Here is a 23,934-nt window from a genome sequence, read left to right on the forward strand (position 1 = left end):
GCCGCATCTTTAGAGGTCGAGACGCAGCCCATTTAGTCCGGTTGGGAGGACGGGGGGGGGGGGGGGGCTGCCAGCTCAGCGTGGACTGGCGGACTGGTTCAAATCGGCACTCTGGGTGTGCGAGCGCGAGTGTGGGCGTGAGGTCAGCGAAAGCATCGGCTGGGAGCGGCGCAGTCCGGCGATGTTTCGGTTTTTTTTTTTTTTGTGTTGTTGCGGCTTCGCAGCTGGCGACTGATCAGCGTTGGTCCAAAACGACACAATTACCATTGGGGTGTCTTTTTTTTTTGTGTGTGATTATCTTGTGTTTGTGTGTGTGTGTGTGTGTGTGTTTGCCTTTGTCACACCAAAAAAACCTCCACACCTCCCTTTTTCTCCTGCAGGGACAGTTTAGCGCATTTTGCCTGGAAAACTGTTTTCTTTGGAAACCAACAAACCCATAAAAAAAAAAACGCCAGAGCTGAACGTTTGCGCACGCAAACAAGCCGCGCAGATTGACGAGCACGCGGCGGCGGTGAACTTTGCACGCTCCGGTGTTTACACGGAGCGCTGGCAGGTCCGGCGCTCGGAGACGTGCCTCGATGTGCTCGTGTTTGGACGAAGATTTCCCAGCGACGCGGAGACACTCGATTGGCTTCGACTGGAAACAGTCCAGCATTCCAAAATGGCAATGGAATGAAGAGATGAAGCCCGCGGGGGTTGGGAGAGAGGGTGAGGGGGGCCGGGGGGGGGGGGGGGTCGTTAAGGAAATCTAACTTTCAGAGAAATTTATAAAAAATAATAAGGAAACATGCCTGTGCAAGAGCGGGCACACAAGTCAAACACAGCAGAATGAGAAGCAAATGGGAAAAGAGTCGCTGCTGTCCCGGGCCTGTTTGTCCTAATGAAGCTCTTCCATGAAAGTTCCAGGCCTCCTCGTGCTGCGACTAAAAATAAACTCTTGAGTCAACCTTTAAAGTGATTATTGTGAGTGAGTGGCATGTCCAACAGTGCCGTCCGGTGGGAAGAGGCGCAAACTGCAGGGAGTTTGCAAGGAGGGGAGAAACCAGCCAGGTGAAAACGTCTTTAGGCTAATGGAACGGCAACAACTGCTGGGGTTTGGGTTGGTGCAGCTACCTGGCAAGGAACTCCACTTTCTATTGAAAGCAAAGCACAAAAAAATGACATAGGGGACGAATGGAATCGCAAAAAGCACAACACCAACGTCTTGAAAGACTCGATCAGTAGTTTCAACCCAGTGGAATATTACTGAAGTAATGTGGGTTGCTAGCGGAGGCGCGAGCTGCAGGTGGGGCTCAACAGTGACCGCAGCGAGAATCCTCTCGTGGCGTGAACACAATGGCGCTTTGCAAAATGGAAATGCCTATTGCGCTTAGATGTTTTCCGACGAAGGCCTCGAGCAACAACAGCGGGTGAGTCACCGCCGTTACTAGCTAGCTTTACTAGTGAAGGGCCCGGCTGGCCTGTTGTAAATACAACAGATGGAAGGTTAGAGCGGCAAAGAATGGAGGAGCGCTTCCCTTCCCGTTGCCAGGTGTTTGGCCAGCGTCCAGGACGGAGAGACTTGAGGTACACACCCTCATCGCTGTGGACTTTTGTCAGGGTTAACCAAAACTGCGACACGCACATGCAAACGACTTGTTCCTGTTTGCGCAGACGCCGCAGACACTTGTCAAATAGCACAATATGGCCTGAAAAAAAAGTTTGATGAGGCGTGCTGCTGATCGCTGTCAGGTAAGAGTGAAGAGTCTGAAAGAAAAAAAACAAAACCCAGCCAGTGATGGGTATTTCATTTCGCGTGTCAAGTGAGCCATCAGCAGTGTCGGTGAGTAATCTATTACTGAGTAATCCACTACTGTAATAAACTTTTTTTTTTTTTAGTAATCTAACGGGATTACTCTTGCAAAAATGGTAATTATATCATCATTACTTCATCAACTTACGTCTCGGACATATTTTGCAAGCTAAAAATGTCTCGTTAGCCACAGAACGTCTGAAATTAAGAAAAACAACCGAAAACAACGACGTCGCAGATTGATGGTGCAGCCGTGCATGCAACGCCATTGATATGCAAAGACGCACCAAAACAAGCATGGCGGCGGCTGAAGAAAAAAAAAAAAACAGCGTTTGATAGCTGGGAATACAAACATTATCTTGAGTTCATCTCGTCTAAATGAAAGAATATTGCGGTTCGTTGTACGTTGTGCGCAGGAAACAAGACGTTCTCGACTGCTTCTTTATCTTTTTTTAAGCTAAAGTACTTAGTATTTGATTGCTTATGAAACAAAGTTTCAGTTAAAGAAGTAATTAGATTACTTTTTAAAAGAGTAATCAGCAGTTGGATTACTTTTATGGAGTAATCCCAACAACACTGGCCGTGAGTAAGTATGCCACCATGTAGGAATGTGTGTATCCTCAAACCATTCAGTGACTAAGCGTGCGGTACATCTGTAATATTGCATATATGGCTGACTTGATTGTTAACTTTTAGATATATTCCCGGCAATCATTGATTCATGTAATATACATAGCACTAAGTCTTCAGTACTACTTGGTATGTATGAGTCTTGCTTTACCTTCCTACCTGATGGAGACCCATTACAAAGGTCCCCGACCCCCTATTGAACACTTTTGTACAGCCTAAAGTAAGAATGTCCTCACTCTCTTGGCTAAAAACTATTTGGCATGCAAGCACACACACAAACACACACACGCGCACACACACACACACACACACACACACAGCTGTTCCTGTCTCATGCTCCGCGGGCCTTCATCTGCAGTGTTCACACAGCCTTGACCAATCAATGTAAACACAGCGCTGAGGAAGGAAAGGGCCGTGTTGGCGTACGTGCTTTAGCTTTAGCTTTAGCTCTCCCCCATCCCTCAGGAGTAAAACCATGTTAAAAATGCCCCTCCCCAGGGGTGGGGGGGGGGAGAAGAGGGAAGGTGGGAAAAGACGTCTGTGACCCTGAACCACCCCGTGACTCCCCCGGGTTACTCCCACCGCCTGTCCTCACTCCGACTGATACCGACCCGGCTGCTTTGCTCTGTTATGTAACCGAAAGCCGTTTCCAACATGTGAGGTTTTAAAGGCATCTGCTAAGCATTTCACTCCTCGAGCCCGTCCGCGTCCATGTGCGTCCAGGGGCTCTGCTTAGTCACACCCACGCTTGTAAACAACTCGCTCCTCCTGCACCTAGCCTGATATTTAAATGTTGCAAATGCCCAAATTTGGTCACATTATACAAAAAAAAACCTGGAACTTGACGTCGGGATGAAAAAGTCTTTCGCCAGTGACTGTAACAGCGGCTGCTGTTTTTATATCTTTGACCCGAGCGAACCCTTAATACATTCACGCATCGCTCATTATGTAGAGGTTGTAATAACATATAAAAGCTCTTTATGTTGCGCTAGGACAAAATAGGCCACGGTTCAGAGTTTTCCAAACTCCCTAAATTTGAATGTCGAAAAAATAATAACGTCAAAACTGGAGCCGTAAACCAGTGGCTTTCAAAGTGGGGGCTGCGGCCCCCCTGGAGGGCCGCCAGGGGGCGCTAGGTGAACCGCAGAAAATTGGGGAGAAGATTAGAAAATAATGCAAATAAACAAATAATATTATCTTTTAACCATCTTATCTTCTTATAACTATACTTATCAAATATAATGTCAGAATTGTTCAATAGTCATTCGCAAACGTCGGCTTGTTCATGGCGTGGTGTGTGTGTGTGACGTGCCGGTTTCAAGGGCCATTTTCCATCGCACAAACTACAGAAAAGCATCCTGAAGGAAGATTTTCAAACCAAATTGTTCTTTCTAGGTGGACTTTTATCGAAGATGTCTTGATGTTTTTGAAAATAAACAGGATTTAAAAGGATGTCGAACACGCAGCGCTGAAGAGCGATGCCATTGGGAACGTGCAGTTCTGATTGAAGCGGCCATTGGACCTGTGAGCTGAGTTTGCCCTGCAGTCAATCGTCACCCACCAACGTCCTGGCCCACTTTCCCCCTGCTCCACGAGATCTGTAAAAGTAGGATGCAGGTTGACGTAGGTGTTACTGCTTTATGTCCCTCCTCTCCCCCAGCCGACGCGTGTGTGGAGGTTAGCTCGAGCGTTCACACTTTCTTTTATGTGCCTTTCCAGGGGGCATTTGGCAAAACTATCAGGAACCAGAATCCCAGAAATGTCTGTCTCACCAACAGAACATAAATCAAACTTTTTCCTGGCAGACAAGTTGAATTGTGAGAGGCACCTAAACGCTATTCCCAGCATACTTTAGAAAACGCCGTCCACATCAAACAGCGGGAGCTGGCTGGGCTTCGCTACTTCAGTCAAAGCTACCACATCAGATCACAGTTGTGTACGTTGTGAATTGGCACCACTTCCCAACGTTGGGCGGCAAGAGTGAGACAAAGATGCAAGTAGCACTAATATCACCTGAACACAATCAGCATGAGCTAAGCTGACTGCTTTTTAAATAAATAGATTTAACAACAACCATTCCATTAGTGCTAAGATTAAGTGGGGATTCACCGATACCGATACCAATATCAGGTATCAATACCAATACTGGAGTTGAGTACCCTACTCGTACTCATAAAATACGTGCTTATATCACAACAACGGTATCAGATGCATATGTATGTATGACAATTTGTTTGCACTGCAGGAACCCTGTTCCAGATAAGAAAAAGAAAATGTTCAGAAAAACAACACCTGTGGGGAAAAAAAGTAATTCTATAATGTTTAACGGCAGCATTGAGTACTAGATATCGGTATTGGCGAGTACTGAAATGGAAGTACTCGCACTCTACTTGCTATGGGAAGAAGACTTATCAGTGCATCCCTAGCATTAAGAGGAGCACCATTGCAATTCGTTAATTTTTGTGTCACTCTTCCTCTCAGGCACACTGCCACCAGATACCAGGGCTCTCATGTGATCAATGTGGAAGAACAACTGACAGTAAACAAAGACAAATGGAGTAATCGCGTCATCACTCATTGGGTGTGCACCAATGCCCGCACGCCTGCTGGTAGGCCCACAGCAACAACGTAATGCACCTTTTTAATCAAAATTAGACCCAATTGGAGATTTGATTTGATTTGATCGTTTTTCAGTCTTTTTGCAACCATTTTTGGCGGCCCCTGCTGGTCAAATGATAGAATGCGGATTGGTTTGTTCTCTCCTAATGAGCTATTTGACAGAAAAGTGAATGTGGATATTGCAAAAAAAATATGGCCCGTCAGTTGCAATTTTATTTCATTTGTCCCTCAATCTCTTTGTGACGCAAGATCGGTGTGATGACAAAAAAAAAAAAAAATGCCCTCGAACTATCAACTTTCCAGACAGATGGAAGGTTGAAGATTTCAGGGACCAGAAACTTAATCCAAGGGCCAATTCCAATTCCTCCCTTAACTCCTCAATCTCAACCCTCGACCTTAACCCTCAATCTTTGGCCCTCAATCTTGGCCCTCAAAAATAAGTGTAAGGGCTTAGAAATGGGACACCCCTTAAGTGCAGTTACGTCTTCAGACTGTGGGGGGCGGCCTTACGCCAAAGCTACGTCCAGTCTGTCAAGAAGACGACAACGACGAAGAAGAAGGAGAAAAAGAAAAAGACGGCGAAAAAGGAAGAAGTCCTCCGTCGCGACACAAACGATGTACACAAGTAACGTGAAGCCGGGACCGCCGGTCCAGCTGACAAACATCGTAAAGTGAAAAAAAAAAAAAATGTTACGCAACAGTGATGTCAATAATCCATAAAAAACTCTTAAACTAAGACAATAAAATGGTTTTGTAACATTTATATCTTTATTAACTAAGAAAATGCTTCCATTTGTAGCTCGCTTTTACATTGCGATCTTTTTCGAAGATGTCTTGGCGAAAATACACAATGCCTTCTGGGTAGCCCTTACTGCCAAGGGTGGTGCCGGAGAATCTCAACATTGAGGGCGATACGGCCCTTAAACTCCTCCCTCAACTTGACGTTCTGAGAATCGGGACAGTACTTGCACCTCGCGGGAGCAGCGCATTTTTGAGATTGAGGGTTGAGATTGAGGGTTAAGGGAGGAATTGGAATTCACCCCAAAAGTCATTAACTAGAAACTACTTTTTTACCCTTTTTTACTAGGTAAAATGTTTCGAACCACTTCTCCTTAAACTTTAACTGCCTTACTGTTTTGCCATCATCAAAGCTGTTCAACTATAGACTTGCAGTAAATATGTAAAGTTTGGCTGACTCAAATCAAAATAGGAACTTAAGTGCCTCTATCTCGACTAAATACTTCTCGCAGCTGGACCACAGCTGGGGGGAAAAAAGGAAGAAAAAAGAACTTTCGGTGTTCCCGCCTGAAGTTCCGTCTTACTGGAGTTTGTTGCATTAAAGACGAATATCTTGACCATCTGCCGTTAGAGCATTTTTCTCTGAAAAAGTTAATATATGGTCAATAGTGCAATCAGTCCACGCTTGAATGAGGCAATAAATCATGTTGGTCTCTGGCACTGAATAATGGAATTTACCAAACAAGGGGGCAGAAGAGAGCTCTCTCTTTCTCTTTCTCTCTCTCTCTCTCTCTCTCTCTCTCTCTCACACACACACACACACATAGTAGAAACACCCTCAGGTCAGTGCACACATGCACACACAGAGACGCACGTAATAAAAACGTGCAAGAGAAACGGTTAATATGTAAATCTGGTGATTCATAACAGTTCAAGACATTTTTTGCTTTGACTTCAGGTTCCTACAAGGCGGCTCTGCAGCTTTTCCAGCCTTTCTGTTTGTTTCACTGTTTTCCATTTCAATAGGAGCAACACAGCATTTAAAAAAAAAAAAGAAGAAAAACTGGACTTTGCTTGGCTAAAACCATTGCAGTTTGCAACTTGAAGAGCGGAGGGTTTCTAATGCGGAGAGGAGGAGAGCAGTCGAAGTGAACGTAACGCCGCGCGCGACAAACTGCGGTCATGTAGAAAGTCAGCGTTGTGAAAGCGTCTGCAGAGGATAACATTATGTTCTGGCCTGCTTGGAGCAGCCTTTACGGAGGGAAAACATTGCATTTAGAGCACGTACTGCCTCTGAAAGCGTAGAAAAGTGCGGAGGGGGGCCGGGGGGGGGATATTTGCTTTGGTTTGACAAGCACCCAAAACAGTTTAAAGTCGCAACTTACGAGGAAGAGTGAGCAAAGGCCGAGCGAATAATCTCAACGTCTAATATAGCGTCTTACGCCAATACCAAATAAGGCAAAAGTGTGAGTTTTTACATTTTTTTTTTAACTGTGCTCGCAAAATCACGACATACTCAGACTCCTTCTCACTTAGTGCAGTGTTATTTTAAACACAAAAGGCCTCATCATGATGCAATAAAAGAAAGGCCACAGCTTTCCTCTTACCTCATTCTGCAGCTTTATTGGCAGGGCTACCAACAGCAAAACTGTCTTTTTGTTTTGTTCTGTTCCTCATCTTTCTTTGACTTCAACTCATATTTTGGAATTTTTGGGAGTTTTGGGGGGGAAAAAAGAGAGAAACTATGCACCAAAAAAAAACAATAAGATGAATTTAGTCAGTGGTGTTTACATTGAACGCATAGTTACAGGTTTGTCCCAGTGGGCTTCGGTTCTGATACCGTGACTGATACACGCTAACACTTGACAAGCCTTGCAAGGAGAAGGGAGTCCGCCTCCCGCAGCACACAGTTGCCTGCGGCGCAAAAAGAGAAGCAAAACAAAGCGTCACTCACCAGCTCGTAGTTGGTCGCTGGAACGCAAGTTGAAGACACCTGAAAGTAAAAACACGAGTTTTAAGTTTTAACTTGCAGCAACGTCGTCGCAGTGGAGAGAAACAGCAGATGAGAATTTATTTCCCCAACCCTTGTCCACAGATCGAAAGGTAAAGACATTATTTTCAATCTCGTGCATCTTTAACGGTGATGAGAAAGAATTAGCCGATGACAAAGTGTTTCAGACAGTCACTCGGAGTATTTTCTGTTTTGGTCAAACTCCCTTTGCCATGGACTTGGAGCTCTTCAGTTAGGCAGGTGTTGTCCTGGACTTGCATACGAAGTAACATACTCAAGACAAAGGTGAACCCCCACTTCGTAAAGTCTGCTCAGTGTACTGCGTAATGAGTCGTAGCTTACAACTAGCCACCAACTATCATTACAGTTGTTTTTTTACTGCAGCGTTTTATTGCGAGGAAAAGCCAATAAGCCCGAACCCATTTCCAAAAGCCCTCAATGCAGAATTCACATGAAAGAGGACAACGTTTCGAGATTAAACTAACTACCAACCATTTGTCAGCACGCTGTCTAAAGAATACAGACAATCCAGTCTAATCGCAAGTGGCGGCTGTGAAGCGTTCGAGTTAAAGATTGAAAGATCGGATTGGATTCTGCAGTTCTGCTCCGCTATTGCACCCGGGGAGAGGACACTGGGCCGTGGGATCTTCCGACAGATGGCACACTGAGTCGGGCGACTAAAGTCGGAACAATCTGGTGGCGCTCCCGCAATGATCCTGGGAGCTCGCAGTCAAGCCTGAGCGCTGAAGCTGATTAACAGGGATGACGACGTGACATGATCATGGCCTCCGACTGATGAATGAGCGCTTGATGATGATGATGATGATGATGATGAGGACAATCATCGTCATCACCACTGATGTTTCCTTCCTGTGCACGCCTGTTTTCTATCCCTCGGCTTTTGCTCTCCAATCATATTTCTTTCTCAGGACGACACACATACACACAAACACACACACTCTCTCTCTCTCTCTCTCTCACACACACACATTGGTGCAAACTTAATTATTCCCAATGAAGCATGGAGAGCTGCATCTCCCAGATAGCTAACAAATAGGTAAATGGGTTGAGCTGCTCAGCCCTCTAATTGCAGTGGGGCTTTTTTTCCTACCTATTTTCTATGTAAGGATTCTCTTATGTAGAATAATCAATGTTTACAATTATTAACGATAATTACAGTTTAAAATGTATTTAGTATCGTCAAACGCCATTCATGTGTGTATGCTAGGTAGCGCTAGCATCAAAGCAACTAACTTTTTTGCTACTTACATAAAGGATCTGCAATTTTTCCTTGCATGTTTCTCGACCTGCATTTTAACCTCAGCCGTGGCATGACAGCCTCAGACTGTTAAGGCATTATATGACATTCGTTCACTCTACTTTTGAGGAAAATGAGCTTTTGACGATTTTCCGCTGACGGTTGTTTTTTAAGCCAACCTTCAAAGGAAAAGCACCAGATGAAAACCACTGAAATGTTAAAATGACTGATAAGGTCCATCCAGTTGAAGAAGCGCAGCTCATCTTGGGGCGCGCTGCACTTGTCCCTCATGGCCGCCATCCCAAGGGGAAAACCAAAAAAATGTCGCCTCCAAACAGGAAATGCCCTTTAACAGACTCTGTAAACAGGTTCTCGAGTACAAAACCTGCTTTCATTCCATGCGGGATCCAGGCCTATTTAGGGATTTTTGACGTTATGAAACAGGTCCTAAGTAGCTGCCGTCTGTCACCGTCACCCGTCAACGCGATTGCCGGCTGTCGACAAAATGCTTTCGTGACGGCTTCTCAGTGGAATGCACGTCTTCGTCCGTGCGATGATGACGTGCCAGGAGTTGACAGAACCCTCTGCCTCCATCTCTGGCTCGAATCAACTCCATCATAGCTCCTTCTAACCCTTCCGATACGCCCCCTTCGAACCCTCAACGCCCGTCCCGATCCCACATCCTTATCACTTCTAGAATGCTGCCAAAGCCTGGCCAGTAGTGTTTCCACCTGATGCTGCCTCTACAGATAAATCGCCTGCTTCCCGTCACAAAGTACAGAAAGTTGCTTTTCAGACACGTTAGACGTAAAATGTTCAGTGTTTAACATTTGGGGTTTTTGAAGAAGAAACAGCGACTTCAAGTGGTTACATTTCAATTTTACATTTACAATTGCAGCGTCTGTCGCTCCCTCTCCCGAGCGTGCCAGTGAGCTACGGTGGCCTGCGCGCCCAACTTTAGATACCTTGCCCACCTTCTTCTTGGTTTATTTGAAGATGCAAGCATACACTATAATTACCAAACAGGCTGTCAGGCAGCTAGATTGTCCACACCAGGCTTCCTTAGAAATGGTGGTGCAAGATGGCAGCTAACTAGGAGCAAGACCTTTGATCTATTTATAATCTTATATATAAATAAGAACCATTCTAAGGGTAGGAAAACCAAATGAATTTTAATGTACTGTGTGTATACATGTTTATTAATATTTTATATTAATTAATTATTTTATATTTATGGCCAGTATATTAAGCTTTAACCAATATTGAAATCAAAAACCAAGCCAAATATTGCACACTGGACCTTTAAGTTTCTTGGGAGAGTCAAATCCCGTTTTTAATGCATCCGCGCCTTCATTGGAGCCTGGTGCTAGTTTCGTATGACTCCATGTAGAGTCATTCAAATAAAGGACACCTGTTTTGTTACCATTGGAAGTTGTTGTGCCACCTATGTGACAGAATGAGCGTAGCTGCATGGCCCTTTTAAATGACAAACGCAAAACATTTAAAGTACTTTCACCTCTGGTATGGCTCTCTATTGTTTCAGAGGTGAAGGCACAAAAAATGGGACAAATATAGCAGCAGGTAAAAACATTGTGTGTTCTTAATTTCTGTGCTGTTTGTTAAGTTAGCAAAGTGCCAAGGGAAGGAAAAAAAAAAGCCTCCAAGGCCTAAATTTTACTTTTAGGTTGTTCCTGCTAAAGAAGTCTGGACATTGGCATTGAATGGAGAGTGTAAACATCAGAAAACAAGAGAAAACAGGCATTTGCCCAAGGAGATACACAAATATACAAACAGTCTCACTTTAGCTTAAACTGCAGAGCCGGCGTTGCTGCTGTGATACTGCTGATGCATACACGATGTGACAGGGATTGGTGAGCTTGGAAACAATTGTAGGTCTCTTATTGTTTTACGCATATAATACAAACTGATGTATTTTTTTCAACACAAACGAAATAAAATGAAAATGATTTTCCATCTTTTCCCTCAGTTCCTAAGAAATAGAAGATTTAGTGGTTTACTGGAAGTAACTGTTCCGTTTTTCTTCTTGATTTGTTGATTTGTTTGATATTATTAAGCTCCATCAAGTGCTTTTGCTGACATTTTGATAAACGATCATGATTTACTCCAGAAGAGCATTTTGTATGATATAATACTTGAAAGTTCAGTCGAGATAAGTGGACTAGATTTTGGTTTTTCAAAGACCGAAAGTCCGAAAGGCTCCTTTACTTCTGAAAGAAGTGGATGCGTGGGAGCCTCCATCCAATTATTTCGGAGCTGAAGGAGCCTTTCAGAAGAGAGGCGTAAGTGACTTTGAGTTACCACAATCCAGCCCAGTTACCTTCAGTAAACTTCCAAAAATACAATGACCTGGACAACTGAGAACCTTCCCAGACTCATATCAGTAAAGGTTTGTGTTGAACAGACAAATACTACTACTACTACTACTACTACAACTACTACTAGATGGTCAAACTGTGCCCTCGACAGATGCAGCCCCGTATGAACTGTCTGATAACAGATTAAGTGGACATTTAATCTGCCGAATTGTATATTTTCTTGACAGTGGAACAACAAACTGGAGGACATACAATACTCAAAAAGCACTGCGTGACTTTCTTTTTCTAAATTCAGTCAGGAACATAAAGTTTTGTCAGGCAGAATGAACATCTCATGAGATATAAACTTCATTTGTAGTAAACAGCTTTATTGGCTGGTATCAACGCCGCCGTCCAGCCAGTGTCGCCACTGTAATAAAAAGCCCTGATGTGAACAGCGAGGTAGTCTAGCCACATCAGAATAGCTCACATTGTGCCTCGGAGTAGGGGGGCTCTGCTCTGCTGCAGTTTACTAAATCAGTCTCAGCCAAGATCTCCCAAAGACCACTTAGAATATTTTCCTTGAGGCGGGGTGCACGCAAGCACTTAGCAGCAGAACAGGGAAACTGCTGGGTGAAAAGTGTTCTTGACCAGGCACCAGACACTGAGAAGCAGGGGAAGAGCTTTTACAGTCTGTTGTATCGGGGTTGCGTGAAGCTCGAGGCTATGAGAACTTTCCCTAAAGGGTCTTGTGGCAAAGACTGAAGAGATTCAAATTAGATAAACTAAAGAAGTTTATTAGTTGTTTTTGACCAGGGTTAAAAAATATTAGAGACATTTCAAATCAATGTCAGACGATTATTATTATTATTTTTACGAGCGTTTGCTGCATCTCTCACAAGCCCGAGCATCATGCTGTACATTTATGGACTTAAACTATTCTATCATAGCATATCTTTGCTCTCAGTGCTTTTTTCTTTAACTCACAAAGTAAACCTTTGCCTACCTAAATATGGGGGATACAGAAACAAAGGCGGACGCTGGACTGACCTGGTCAGAAAAAATGAAACCTTATTTTTTCAGCTATTACAAGAAACCTTCTGATTAAATCACGGCTCGCAAACTGCTTAGAAAAAGCTTATTATCTGCCTCTGGATTAGACATGCAAACATGCGATTAGAGTAATAAATGCGCTATTATGGTGAATAAGGCAGTGCAGTTTAGCCAAAGGTCAGCCAATTTAGATTAAAAAAAAAAGCCTCCGTTAAGGTCTTTGTCCGCGCTGCGCTGTGCGTGGGCAGGAGGCCTGGCGAGGAGGCGTGTTGATGCTATCAGGGGGTATTCAAATGAGTGTAATATAATAAGGAATAATTGTGCTGCCGCATCCCGTACATACTTGTTTAAGCAGCAATAAACAAGGGCCCATTTCCTGCGGACAAGAGTCCGTGTCAGACGTCTCTCCGCTCACATGCAGTCGGCTTCCTGCTATCGACTGACACACTCCAGACTCAGTCGCCGTTACGTAACTAATGATATTCCCCTCGTATCTGAGCACAAAATGACTGCCCTCGTGAACAACACGGCCACTGTGGAGCCTTAAGTAAATGATGGATGGATTCATTACATGGGTAAACAACCCGGAGCACAATCTCTCATGGCCGTGATTGTACTGCCGCAGCACAATCTCCTCCGTGCACGATTCTCAACCGCAGGACGTCAAAGCTTGGACGCTGGCGAGTCCGCCGCGCAGGTTGTTTTGGAAAATGTAAAGGACGGCAAGGGCCTTGTCTTATGGTCTATGTTGTAGGGGAGGAAAGAAGGAAAGATGTATTCCTGTCTTCTGAGCTGCCGTTTAAACACACAACCGCCCCCCCCCCAGTGCCTTTGTTTTATCCATCGTTTGTCCGGCACCTTGCGTCTGGCAGATCCCAGCAGAACTCCAGTCGGTGGGATAACCCAGAACCACGAGGCTTCCCCGCTCCTCATAAGACTGTGCGGGCGCGCGCCCTTACAGTCTTATGAGGATATTAGCAAAGCACAAAGGTATGACGGCAAAGCCCCGGTTCGGGTGGCCGAGTCCTCCGGAGCTACTTGTTGGTGGTGGCAAGTTGCCACGCAAAGTTGGATCCTTCAGTTTCTTTCAATTCAGATCTGCATTCAGAACTTTACAAACACTCCCTGTCTTTTGGTATCATCTGCACTGCACTGTCCGGTGAGCAGCAAGAGGGATTTGAAACGACAAACTGAACCAAGTACACATCAAGTACTGTATGTACGTATATACACACACATACAGTATATGTGCTACCTACCTATGTACTATACTATGCACAACCTATATATCCTAGGATTGTGTGTGCATACACACACAATATATATGTATGTATATATATGTGTATATATATATACGTATATATACAGTAGATATGTACACCCCACACACACATACACACACACATATGTTCCACCTATGTACTACCTATATTCTGATTTAATTATGTCAATTCATAGCAAAAGCCCATATACAAGTAAGTAGAGTACACACCAATCAAGGGAGAACCAGTGCTCACAGGTTTTTCTCACTGTGTACAGTAACCGAAAGCCTCTGCGTACGCCTGGCACGTCTCTCCTCCACAGCCTGGACCACTGGCCCGCTGCCGACCGCCGCGCCTGTTCATCCTCACCAGCTCTTTGTTGGACAGAGCCGGTGGCACGGTGAGGGGAGAAGGCGCAGCTCGCTCCTTTTGTTCCAGGGAGACAGCGGGGGTCAAGTTCCCTTTTTCCAGGGTTTTTCAGCTAACAGCCAGCATTTACCAACCGTGCTAATTTGCACGTTCTGAATGGTCCTTGGTGCCTGGCACTTGGCCAAGCTTGGATAGGTTGAGGAGGTACAAGAAGGTTGCAAGGGGGATTGTGGATGAGAGGGTTAGTCGTGTTGCCCTTGTGTGCAGATCAAAAGTTCACTTGGTAATCTCGCTCAGCTGCGTTACTTATAGCGTTGCAAGACAACAAATTTGTGGTATTGAAACTATAAGTCGACTAACAACAGAATAAGTAAACTCAGTAAATACAAATGCAAAAAATGCAGAGTATCACAACTTGAAACGGAGTCTTTCATTCAGAATTACAATGCTTAATATGAATAGTTGTAAAACTATGGGAATGTTAAAGACAAGATTATTACATCATTAAATATTCTTCAATTTCCATCGTTGTCATGACCAGACAATGTTTCTGTGTATTTGGAAATATAAAGACAGAGGAGTTAAAAAAAAAAAAAAGAAAAAAAAAAGACATATCTCAGTCTAAATATATGAGTAAATAAACTTAAGTTCAGTCAACAAATAATCACGTTTCTAAGTTTTTTAAAGAATAAACAGTCTGTACAGTGAACATGGACGAAAACAGGACTGACTCCCAGTTCACTGTGAAAAATGAAATATGTTGACGACTTCCACTGAGCTGTGAAAGACACAGAAAATAACCACATAATATGGTACCGTGGTTCTCGGTTATGGTTATAACACAGTAGATAAGTTGATTTAACGCAGTCTTAACCATGACTTTAAATCATGCCACTCTATGATCTATGATCAAAACTTATAGAAAATAATTTGGGATGAGACGTCCTTGTTTTGCCTTCAAAGGAAGAGATGTGTGTCTTCTGCATGTGTCAGTCAACTGTTTCATTGCAGGAACACAATCAATAAGAGCAGACTGGAAAACACACACGCTTGAGGCAAATAGAATTACTGTCTTATTCCCCGTGGGTAAATTGTCAAGTCCATGGCACAAGTTTGGCAAAACAGTAACAAGATGTTCCGGCGCTGGCGTCTACCTGCTCAGTCGGTGACAAGATGAATAATTGAATCTTAACCTCGAGCGAACTGTCAGGCACTGTAAGGGGGGGGTGGGTTGTTGCCAACTTGCATCGACATACCAGAGCCTCCGTGCCGAATCTTACACCCTCACTCTTCACCTCGTGGAATGACAGACAAACGAGCAGGTTTGGATTTCGCGTGTGATCCCGACATCTTGTTTGCTGTGGTGCAATAAATCAAGTGTGAAAACCTTTACGCGCAACGCCGTTTGTTTTGCTTTCGGCATTTGAAACCCCCCCCAAAAAATACCTGCGCAAGATTATGAAAATAGATGTTGATAATGTTTCCTGGGGAACGGAATGGAGACACAGGATATTTTGGCCTCGTCGTCGAATCTTTTACTGATAACTGTTGCGCTCAAAGGAAAAACTGACACTGGCACCAATATTTCCTGTTATTTTGTTCCAGAGCACTCATTCACGTCAATCTGGAATTCTGGGTAAACAACAGGACTCATCATTCCAAAGACGTTACACGTTGAGACATACGTGATAAAGTATAGAACCTCTATGCTGATTGCTAAAATAAACCACAAAGCTAATGGCATGTATCTATTGATCTAATCAAAGAAAATCGTAGTAAAAGCAAAATCAGTTTCAAAAACCACAAACTGATACGGTCAAAGCAAACAGGGTAGAGAAGATCCCACACTCTCCCTTAGGTCTTTGTGAACTTTCCACCGTTCTCTAGCAGTCTAAAAGTGTGATTTAAAAGGAGCTCCTTCCTGCTAGAATTCCTTTCAAGAGCCGTACGCGCTGACGCAGTATGGGTGGTTCAAAGAGATGGCAGCTCGTCAAAAGTCCATTCAAAGCAGGCCGTTGGACACTCAGTAAAGACGATGACCCGATCCGAAACAGAAACCAAAGTACATTGAGAAGCTAGGAGTATTTTTGGCATTCCACCGACTTCTGGCCACAAGTAGGATAGTCCTCTTTGTGTCATCGCTGCAGATGAGGGACAATGTCATCTGAATGTTCTGGGTGAAAGCCTGCCTGTTAGCCCAACAGTCCGGGTTCTAGACTTCCATTAGTTTTCCATGGTTCCATGAGCTCCTATACCAGTCTTCAGCCTGATTGCAGGCAACCATTTGAAAGATTAGCCGTCATTAAATGTTTAACTATAATGTTCCCCCCCTTTTTTTTTTTTAGAAGTAATATAAGGGGCTCCTATGTTCAAGGGGTATTAGACCGTGAGGGCCTGAAGAAATCCTGCGCGGGAGTGCCGGCACCAGTCTTGACTGAAGGACAAATCATGAGTAAAGAGGGACTGCGGGCAAGTGGTTTCATTTAGAGCTAAGCCTTAGCGACCAATTTTCTCGTCCGTAACACCAACCTGATTTGATGGAATACATTCAGAAGGGGGCCGGACCCGCAGCGCTGAACTAAAACAATGGACAATGAAGCTGAAAAATATGACATCAGCTGGGGTGGGTAAATGGGTATGACTCGGTCTGAGTTTGTGGGCTTCGAGTCGTCTCCAGGGGAGAGGGAAGACCTCGGCTTAACAGCCGCAAATGTTTGGAATCTTGAGAGATCCACAATTTGTTTTTACTGCTGCAGGAGTCTTTCCTCCACTGCGACTGAATCTGCCTTCCTCTGGGCCTATCAGAGCATGCGAGCCCAAAGACCGCAAAAGGGTGAAATAACTTACTTGTAAGGTGAATCACGACATGATGCCCTTGAAAAATGCTGGGCTTTTAGCGTTCCCTCATCCGATTCTATTAATTACACTAAAAGCTCAACTTGAAGCATGATGCTTTGGCACGGCCGGAGGCTATTTCTGTTGCTTAATGTACTTTGGTTTCACAGCACATGCCAGCATTTCGTCCAGAGGACAAAGAGTACGAGTTACTGAGAGGACACGTTTAGGAGCTGCGCTGCAGGTCACCCGAAATTCTTCCGAAGCGAACCACATTTTCTTTAGAGAGCAATGTTCAGAGAACGTGAACGTAGATTTTACTGTAGTGCTTGCAGACGCGCGTTAATTCCCGGTATGTAATCCACTTACTCACGCCTCCCGTCAATTATAACCCATAACTTATGGGGGAAAGAGGTGTTGGCCGATGCGGTATTCTGATTCCACACAATGCGCTTCAGATATTTTTTTTTTTTTCTTTTACAAGGCAAGAGTTTCTCAGGCAGATATTCAATAAAGGGAAATTCCAACACAATTACAATGAGATATACTTCAGCGCATGCAGCAAAAAAAATGTTCAACATTAAAATAAACAAAGAGACAGGAGGCTTGGCTGCAGACACACACGCACACACACATGCACGCACTATGGAAGGATTACATCAGAGGAGAGGCATGACAATTCCTGCTAGTGGTTTTATATGGTCATGGACTGCTGCCTTATCCCTAATCCCAGAAATGCCTGTGTGGACACACAGACATCCAGTCTTATACATTTCCCAAACACTTAACCGTGCTTGTCCTGGCCGTGTGTGTGTGTGTGTGTGTGTGTGTGTGTGTGTGTGGCGGTGTGTAATTAGGCTTCTTTATATGTTGCCCAAAAGAGACTTGAATCGTACACTGTCCCCCCGCCGTCCCCTCTCCAGGCAGATGGTAATGATAAAAAATGTGTCCTCTGAAATGTAGTCAGGCCTTGGCTCGTTGCCAGCGGAGGAACACCATTCCCATACAACCGGGCGTCACCATGCGTAATACTGGTCTGCTGGACATGGAGTGCCTCCAAGTCTATGTGAGAAATCCCATGTCAAATGTTAGCCACGCAAATAGCCATCCAAGTGCGCTGATACGCTTTTGTATGTCAACTTCAGGTGAATGACGGAATGAAAAGGCAAAGAAGGAACTCGTCATTTCACCATGTCATCTATCAGTAATTTGGTGGCAACACCTGATCGATAAACATAAACTGTTATTCAGTGTGGCTGAATTTATGTTATGGCGAAGAAGGTCAAGGGTCAAATTGGTAGATTCTGTTTCAATAAGTTATAAAGCATAATAAAGCAGTTCATTACTTAATGAAGAGAGGAATTTTAAAAAAGAATTTACAAATAAAATATTAACCCATCAATAGTTAAAATTAAAACAACCATAAAACGGTCAATAAGCACAGTGCATAATTGGAACACATTAAGTACTTCATACATAAATCATGGAATTTTAAAAATCCTTTCAAAACTGCAGTTTAAAAGGGGGATTTAATAAGAATACAGAGCATTTCGTTGGCAACCACCTTTTCCCTTTCAAATTCCATTTCCAACCACTGTTGGACATCCTATGGTCATTTCCATTTACCATTTCGGTGGCACTTTGTACTATGGTTAGCCTCTTTTTGCCACTCAACAACGACAAAAGATTATAAGATGATCTGTTGGAGAAGAATCCAGACTCACAATCTGACGATAAATCCACCGTTATCTCTTTCAGACGGCTTACCTTGCTTTCAATAACAAAATCGTTTTATCGAACTAGATAAAACGATTTCAAACATTTTTTTTTCATACATGTTATACAGCCAATTGTACCATGTGAGTCAATGGGAACTTAAAGGCAACTCAGTACATAAACGCAAAAGCACTGAAAGCCAACTCCGTTCTAGAGTTCTAGAATCGCACAGAGTGACGACACTTCCAGCAAGTGGTGCGACCTGTTATCAGCGACCATTGTTCCGCGTTAAACAGCAGTCACGCACTTTCTGGAAGATATGAAGGCCACAGAACACAGAATAATGCTGCACCGGCTGACTGCAGGTCAAGAATCCAGACTCCCACACTGGGGTGGGGTGGGGGGGGGGGTAATATATTCAATGCTGTCTTGGCAAATCAGCAAAAAAAAAAAAAAAAAAAGGAAAAGGAAAAAAAAGATAAGGCTGATTGTGTCCGCAGACCACCGCCTCCCCCGCACCCCTCCCCCGCCCCACTTGAGGTAAATTGGAGGCAATTGCAATTATGCGTGCGTGCGAAAATAATAACATTCCAAAGTGCGGACGGGTTTTTCTCGTGCCTGAGGGCAGCAGCGTCCGCGCAGGGAACTGCTGCTGCTGCTGCTGCTGCTGCTGCTAACCGCTGCAGCTCACCCCGCCGTCATCAGCTGGTAACAGCGAACACCCAACGAAAGACGCACAAACACATGCAGTACATAAACCGTCAAAGCGCAGCCCGCTTCGCCCGACCACGTAAAGTTTCTCGCCCGCGCGCGCGCTTCGACCTCAGGTGGGAACAGCTGTGGCGCTGTCGAGCGCGCGATGTGCCGCCGAAGAGGTGAAAGAGACGGGGAGGGGAGGGGGGGAAAAAAAAAAAAAAAAAAAAAAAAAAAACCCGGGAGCAGACATTACAGTAACAGACAACCGGACTTATTCAGGAGCACCGACCACCTGGAGAGACCACACACACGGAAGGGAGAGAGAGACAGAGAGAGAAGGAGAGGGAGGCGAGCATGTAATGAACATAAACACGCGCAAACTGCGTTTAAAAAATAAAATAAAATAAAAATGAATAAATAAATAAATAAAAAACAAGCTGTTGAAGGCACGTTGCGCACATTTCTGTCCCTCGTACCCGCGTCACCAAACCGGACAAGGACGCACACTTTACATACACGCACTCACACGGTTACACCGTGCATGTTCCATTTTGGTGAAAACAAAACCAGCGGAGCCCCTCCAGGTGCCTCTTGCAGGACGCGGAATGCTGGAGGCTCCGCCGTGAGAAGCAGACACGCAGAGACGCGCACGCGGGACCCCGCGCTGCTCACCTGGAACACGGCGGTGGCCATCCCGTCCGGCTGCAAAGTGCGTGTCTCCTTCTGTCACCGTTCGCTTTCCCCCCCGTCCGACTGCGTCCTAGTGCTGCATCGTCCTTCCTCCCCACCTTCCCCTCTTGTGCAGCAGAGAGGCTTGTTTTTTCTCCTCCTCCTCCTCCTCCTACTTCTTCTTCTTCTTCTTCTTCTTCTTCTTCTTCTTCTTCTTTTTCCTCCCGCACTCCAGACAGACGTCTTACAAGCTTAAGAATCCACTCACTGTCTGTATTGCCTCGGTGCAGAACGCAGCTCGACCAGGGTGTACGCGTGCGTGCGTGCGTGCGTGTGGTAGAAGTGTGTTCGAGCTCCGGGCTATCGGTCCCCCCCTCAAAAAGAAAAAACGAGGGAGGGGAAGAAAGAAAAAAAAAAACGAGCAGGAAAAAGGGGGAAGGCTTTTGTGAAATCTCAGAACATCCCGCGGCTGGACGGGGCGCAGTGCAGCACTCGGTGCTGAATAAGCAGGCGAGCTCTGGCGGCCACAGCTTAGAGCCGATCCCCCCGCTTCCTCCTCCCTCTTGTTCGGAGCATTTTTTTTTTTTTTTTTTTTTTTTTTTATCCTCCTCCTCCTCCACCTCCTCCCAAATGGGGAGACACGCGAGAAACGAGAAAGGAGGAGAAACTATGGGAGCGGATTTCCCAGGGAGATCAGAGAGGAAGGGGGAACGAAGGAGAGAGCGAAGCTCTTCTTCTTCTTCTTCTTCTTCTTCTTCTTCTTCTTCTTCCCCAGTCGCACTGTCACTCTTTTCCACACGTTCACTTGCCGTCCCGAAAAGAAGCTCATTTATTTACTCTCTGCTTGTTATCGGCTACTCGAGTTACAGATTAAATATGAGCAGCAGCAGCAGCAGCAACAACCCGCTCCCTCTCTCTCAGACTTTCTCTGAGGCGCGCGCGCGCGCGCACACACACACACACACACACACACACACACACACACACACATTCTCTCACTCCACAGCTGCAGTGAGAGACGAGGCCGCACATGAATGAATCCATTGACTTGACGGCAACTCCAAAGTCAAACAGTGTCAACAGCGGCGGGCGGGATACATACTCATCCGTCACCGCGCTCAGCGTCCGTCGTCCCCCCCTCCCAAAAAAAGTCCCACTGTCTCCAGACGCTCAACACCGCCAGATTTCTTGCGTAAGGATGAAGAACAAAAAAAAAAAAAAAAAAAGTCATAGTGTTCAAGCCAAAACAATACAACACATCTTGGTTTCAGCTTGTTATTTGGTATTAGCCAAACTACTAGCTAAACTGCCGTTAATCCAGTGCACGGCGGGTCAATTGCTACAGGCTTCATCTTCTATATTAGAGAAGAATGATGACGAGTCAGTAAAAACATAACTCAAATGCTACAGTGTGGAAATGGAAAAGATAAAACTGCTGTTGTTTTTTTTTTGTTGTTGTTGTTTTTTAGCTCCCTCAAATCAATATAACAGGTTGCAACCATCTCCATCATTAGCTAGCTTGTCCATTCACACACATTCAGGCCTCTTCGCATCCAAGAAAAAGTTGTCCTGTATTATTTGAAAAAAGAAAACTATGCAAATTTCATATATATATATATATACATATATATATATATATATAGTTCACAATATAGCAAGGATAGTATTCCACCACTTTAGCTACGGGAACATTTGTTAAACGCCAAAACAAACTTGTATGTAGTTCAAAGTGACTTTAACAAGTGTGCTCTAAGGAGGCATCTAGCTTAGAAGCACGCTGGGCTCCCAGCGAATTATCTTGTAGCGCTCCTGCCTCTGGACTCCCACCACCTCATCAGCTATTATCCAGTAGCACATTGTGTGGGGAAAACGTGTGGTGCAAATTGGTGGCACATTATGTCGAAACATGGAAAGAATGGGCCGTCATCTTTGATCTTGCGCTGCAGTAATTGCACGGGCGCGAGGCAAAGTGACACCTTCAGCTACAAAAGGTGTGTTCGCCAGATGTCGGATCGCCGAGCGTTATTAAATGCACTATTAATGATAAAGGGGGCCAGGAAGGAAGGCACGGCTGCATGGCGGAGAAGACGTGTGGTTAACAGCACTGTAACATGTTTACAGCGTGACGCACACCTTTAACGCAGGGAACCAACCTACGCACAGCGAACGTGGGAAATACCCTCGTTTGTTGTTGTGCTCATCGTCGGGCTGTTACACGAACTGTCCGCTCTGAGGCTGCTGACAAGTGTGGAAACGTTCTTTTGGGGCCAATTCAAAATAAAGGGCAGACACATCTGCAAACAATGCTCCATGGTGAACTACAGTACATGTTTGCAGCGAAGGCTAAGCTTTCCAAAATAAGTGCTGGGGGGAAAACATGGCAACGCTTCCAGATACGTTGCGTGCTAAGCGAATGTGACTGGGATCAATTTATATATAAAAGCCGGCAGGTCAATTTTTTTCAGTGGCCACCTGTGGTATTGCAAGAAATGAAAATCACATGGAGCCCAAAAACATTTTTTTTCCAAAGACGACAAGGCAAAAATAAATGGCAGTAAATCAGTTGATCAGATGCCTCCAACTTGAAACATGGTTCATTATAAATTGTTGTATGTTGTTAAGTCAGGACTTATAAACTTTATAAGAAACGTATGAAGGATAGAAATCCCCCAAAAAGTTTATTCATATTTTATTATAATATTTTTTATTCTGCGCTGTCTTGGCTCGCTGTGATTGGCTGATACGTTCTGATTATTATCATGTGAAAGAGGCATGATAGGAAGTGACACGGCTGCAAATGCTCTTTGGGCCCAAAAATACGGAAGTACTCTCTCAAGCAGTGGTGCCTTGACATTGTGGTGTCTGGAACATCTTGTGACAAACGTTAGTGAGTGTTTGTATAGGAAAACAGCATGATCATGCAGTTTGTGCTAAAGAATCACTCTCTAGGCAGCAGAAAGGCTAGACTTCTTTTGGAATGAACTTACTCCTATACAACCAAGTTGGCGTCAATGAGGATTCGTGTCAGCACAGTCACCATCTAAAGAGGGTAGTTGTATTTTTTCATAATTGGTGTGTTAGTTGGCCTGCCAGTGTCTGAAAGAGTCAGGTTTTCATAAAAGGACCCCATTAAGGACATGAGCACAAAATTAAAAAAAAAAAAAAAAAAAAAGACATGTGAGGTTGAAATGAAAATCAAACAGAAATAAAAATGTGGAGAGAGAGAGAGAGAGAGAGAAAAAAAAAAAACTCATGCAGTGACTAACACAGGCTTCCCTGAGGAGCGACTCAACCACGCAGTGTGTTGTCCCCCTAGCGCCTAGCGGAGCGTTTCACCAACGCCCATGCAACGATCTGCCCAGATTTGACATGGACTTTCCTCTCTGATGCTGTGGGAACAGCTGGAAGAAGGTAGGAGGAGATGGAAAAGTCGTCACTTGGAAATAAAGAAAAAGGGAGGAAAAAAACAAACAGCTGGGAAGTGATACGTGGGCTGGGTGCACCGTTCCCCTCTGTGTGTGTGTGTGTGTGTGTACTGGGCATCAGGATGAGCTGCTGGAGCGGTCGGTGACTTTTTATCAAGACTTGTTGCGTTGAGCGAGGGACAGAAATTTTGCGAGTCTTCCTGCAACGTCGTCCCCCTTCATCGTCTCCTCCCCGCTCTTGGCCCATTATTGACATTCTTTCCGGCAACCCTTGATTACTCCATCGTGTTACAAGCTGGGTGTTGCTGCTTGTTTTCCTCACTGTATCCATGCACATGTCACTGCTACTATGCTGTTGCAAAATGCCTGGCCATGGGCCACAGGCTCCTGGTGTAATCCATCCATTCACGCAGATGTGGTGGGATGGGAGGGGAGCCGACAGACTGCTTGTTTTTGGTTGTCATCTGGCTCCTTTGACCGGTGGCCATCCAGCTGCGCAGCATCTTTGGAGCCAAAATCTGCTGCGTCGCTCGTTTTTCATCCCGA

General features: G+C 44.7%; 1 protein-coding gene across 10 annotated transcripts in view; it reads right to left on the reverse strand.

Moving 5' to 3' along the window:
* tns1b (tensin 1b) overlaps positions 1-23,934 on the reverse strand; it is a 147,366-nt gene that overhangs the window by 57,503 nt on the left and 65,929 nt on the right. For 8 of the 10 annotated variants that reach the window (XM_076030704.1, XM_076030705.1, XM_076030702.1 and 5 more), the window contains exon 4: positions 7,734-7,772. In XM_076030704.1, the coding sequence (XP_075886819.1) occupies positions 7,734-7,772 (39 nt within the window). Of the gene's footprint in view, positions 1-7,733; positions 7,773-19,966; positions 20,137-23,934 lie in introns of those variants that run through there. The other 2 variants (XM_076030710.1, XM_076030708.1) reach the window with 1 other exon arrangement.

The sequence above is a fragment of the Nelusetta ayraudi genome, unplaced genomic scaffold (assembly GCF_046127955.1).
Source record: "Nelusetta ayraudi isolate G7.1 ecotype Tasmania unplaced genomic scaffold, CSIRO-AGI_Nayr_v1 ptg000031l, whole genome shotgun sequence".
In the NCBI taxonomy this organism is placed as follows: Eukaryota; Metazoa; Chordata; class Actinopteri; order Tetraodontiformes; family Monacanthidae; genus Nelusetta; species Nelusetta ayraudi.